The following is a 2,500-nucleotide window of genomic DNA, read 5'->3' as shown; positions in this document are numbered from 1 at the left end:
TCACGCCACTGAGAAAACAAAACCTCCACCTCTGCCCCCCGCTCCTCCTCAAACGAATCCCGTCAACAGAATCCCGAAACCCAGTCCCTACCATCACGAGAACAACCTCTCATCCCCCTCACAGACAGCTGTCAGCAAGGTAACACAACTACAACTACAAAACCCGCAATACACAAAAGTCTACAAACCGAAATAAAACAAAATATCATTTTTCTGTCTTAGTTTATTTTTCTTTTCTGTTCAAACTGACAGGAAGTGAAACAAATAAAATAAAATAAAACTACAATAAAATAAAACAATACGAAACAAAATGAAGCAAAACAAAATAAAATAAAATAAAGCTGACCTGTTGACAGTGAGCTGCAGGATGGTGCCGGCCCGCTTGATGAGGTCCTGACCCTCCCTGTGACTGAGGTCTGCAGTCAGCACCTTGCCCACCTTCAGGATCACGTCCCCTTCGCTCAGGCCTGACGCTGCCACGCTGCCCGGGGTCACCTGGAGGCACGTGCCCACACCAAGATTTGAACTGTCGGCCTTGTGCTTCGTGTTCTTCACTTATTAACATAGGGCGCAATAGCCGAGTGGTTAAAGCGTTGGACTTTCAATCTGAGGTTCCCGGGTTCGGATCTCGGTCCTGGTGGGTAAAGGGTGGAGATTTTTCCAGTCTCCCAGGTCAACATATGTGCAGACCTGCTAGTGCCTGAACCCCCTTTGTGTGTATATGCAAGCAGAAGATCAAATACACACGTTAAAGATCCCGTAATCCATGTCAGCGTCTGGTGGGTTATGGAAACAAGAACATACCCAGCATGCACACCCCCGAAAGCGAAGTATGGCTGCCTTCATGGCGGGTAAAAACGGTCGTACACGTAAAAGCCCACTGGTGTACATACGAGTGAACGTGGGAGTTGCAGCCCACGAACGATGAAGAAGAACTTATCAGCCAACTCACTGGCTGACATATGAATAATAACTAATGGTTTTAAGTGACAAACTGACCGACCGCCGGGATGTCTGACCAATTCACTTGTGAACAATAACTAATGGTTTTAACTGACAGACTGACCGACTGACACTGTCTAACCAATTCAATGGCTAAAACACAGAGACAGAGACAGACAACTTAGTCGCCCAACCAAACGTTTGTTTTCTTAGCAGATTGCCACTTCTTGAAATAAAGTAATGAATGAATTGGGGGAAAAAAAAGTATAAATAGAGAAGCAAACAAATGAATAATCGAGCAATTACAACAAGAGCCAGCTAAATTACAACCACCATCACTACCTCATAAAAAAAGAAAACAAAAAAACAAATAATGTCAACGACAGAAACACACACACACACACACACACACACACACACACACACACACACACACACACACACACACACACACACACACACACACTGAACAGTCCGGGGCGAGCAGCCAAAATCTCCACAGTCGGCGTAACCCTCCTCCAGTCCACTCCTACTATAACACCTCTGCTTGACCTGTTCGTCAACAATGATGTTTTCACACCTTCAGCACAGCGTGACACACGGCAACAAGACGCGGACGTAGTCTGAATCTCGACCCTCGCTCAGCCTTCACTCCACACCAGACACTGAGGGGGATGACAACCACACTGCTCAGTGACGTGAACTGACAACAGGGTACAGGATGACCCCCCGGGCCTCCAGACCGGTTCAACCACCCGGTTGTTTGCCCAAGAGGGCACACAATGGGGTAGGGGGCAAAGAGTACACCCACAATAACTATATCGGCCAATGAGTGCCCGTAGTCGAGGTATGTGACGGCGTTGTTGTCGTCGTTATATTGCGCTGGTATCTTTTGACGAATCAGTGTAGAAGGATGATAATGATGGGGCTTTGTTGTTGTTGTTGAATCTTTAGCGTGCAAGGTGGTTGGAGAGAAAAGACGGAGAGAGAGAGAGAGAGAGGGGGGGGGGGGGGCGAGGGGGGGGCGTGAGAGTGAAGGAGGGAGAGAGGAATGGGTGAAGAGAGCGAGAGAATGAGAGACAGAGATAGAAAGACGGAGACAAAAACAGAGAGAAACAGACAGACAGACATACAGACAGAGGGGGAAGAGACAGAAACAGAGCTCTAGACAAACAGAAGAGGTAGAGAAAAATGGGGCATTATTATCATGAGAAAATGCATTCATATTGTGCAGTTGTCGTTTCTTTAGCCTTCATACACACTTGACTACCTCTTCATCGTTCTTTCCCCAACTTCTGAGGCAAATACAGCACCCACCAGATTCCAGCAGAAGAATCTCAGAGGAGAAACTGGCGTTCTTACCAGCACTGAGCCCCTCAACAGACTTGACAGCTAAGAAAAATGGGACCGCATCTTCATTAATTCATGTGTGACGCTTGCAGGCTGAGCTGAACTCCTGCCAAATTCCACAGTTTTCTCAGAACAGGTGTGAAGCTACATCATAATATACGCTTTTAAAACTCGAAGCTTGTGCTTGTGTCTTTGTACTCAGTGAAGT

General features: G+C 46.8%; 1 protein-coding gene across 1 annotated transcript in view; it reads right to left on the bottom strand.

Moving 5' to 3' along the window:
• Window positions 1-2,220, bottom strand: part of LOC143292266 (uncharacterized) — a 20,357-nt gene extending 18,137 nt beyond the window's left edge. The window contains exons 1-3 of the mRNA XM_076602453.1: window positions 2,213-2,220; window positions 1,523-1,607; window positions 347-495 (exon numbers count right to left, since the gene is read on the bottom strand). Of these exons, the coding sequence (XP_076458568.1) occupies window positions 347-495; window positions 1,523-1,607; window positions 2,213-2,220 (242 nt within the window). The remainder of the gene's footprint in view (window positions 1-346; window positions 496-1,522; window positions 1,608-2,212) is intronic.
• Window positions 2,221-2,500: the final 280 nt, after the last annotated feature.

The sequence above is a fragment of the Babylonia areolata genome, chromosome 18 (assembly GCF_041734735.1).
Source record: "Babylonia areolata isolate BAREFJ2019XMU chromosome 18, ASM4173473v1, whole genome shotgun sequence".
NCBI classification, from domain to species: Eukaryota; Metazoa; Mollusca; class Gastropoda; order Neogastropoda; family Buccinidae; genus Babylonia; species Babylonia areolata.
Note: the sequence above shows the minus strand (reverse complement) of the source record. Positions and strands in the feature narration are given on the sequence as shown.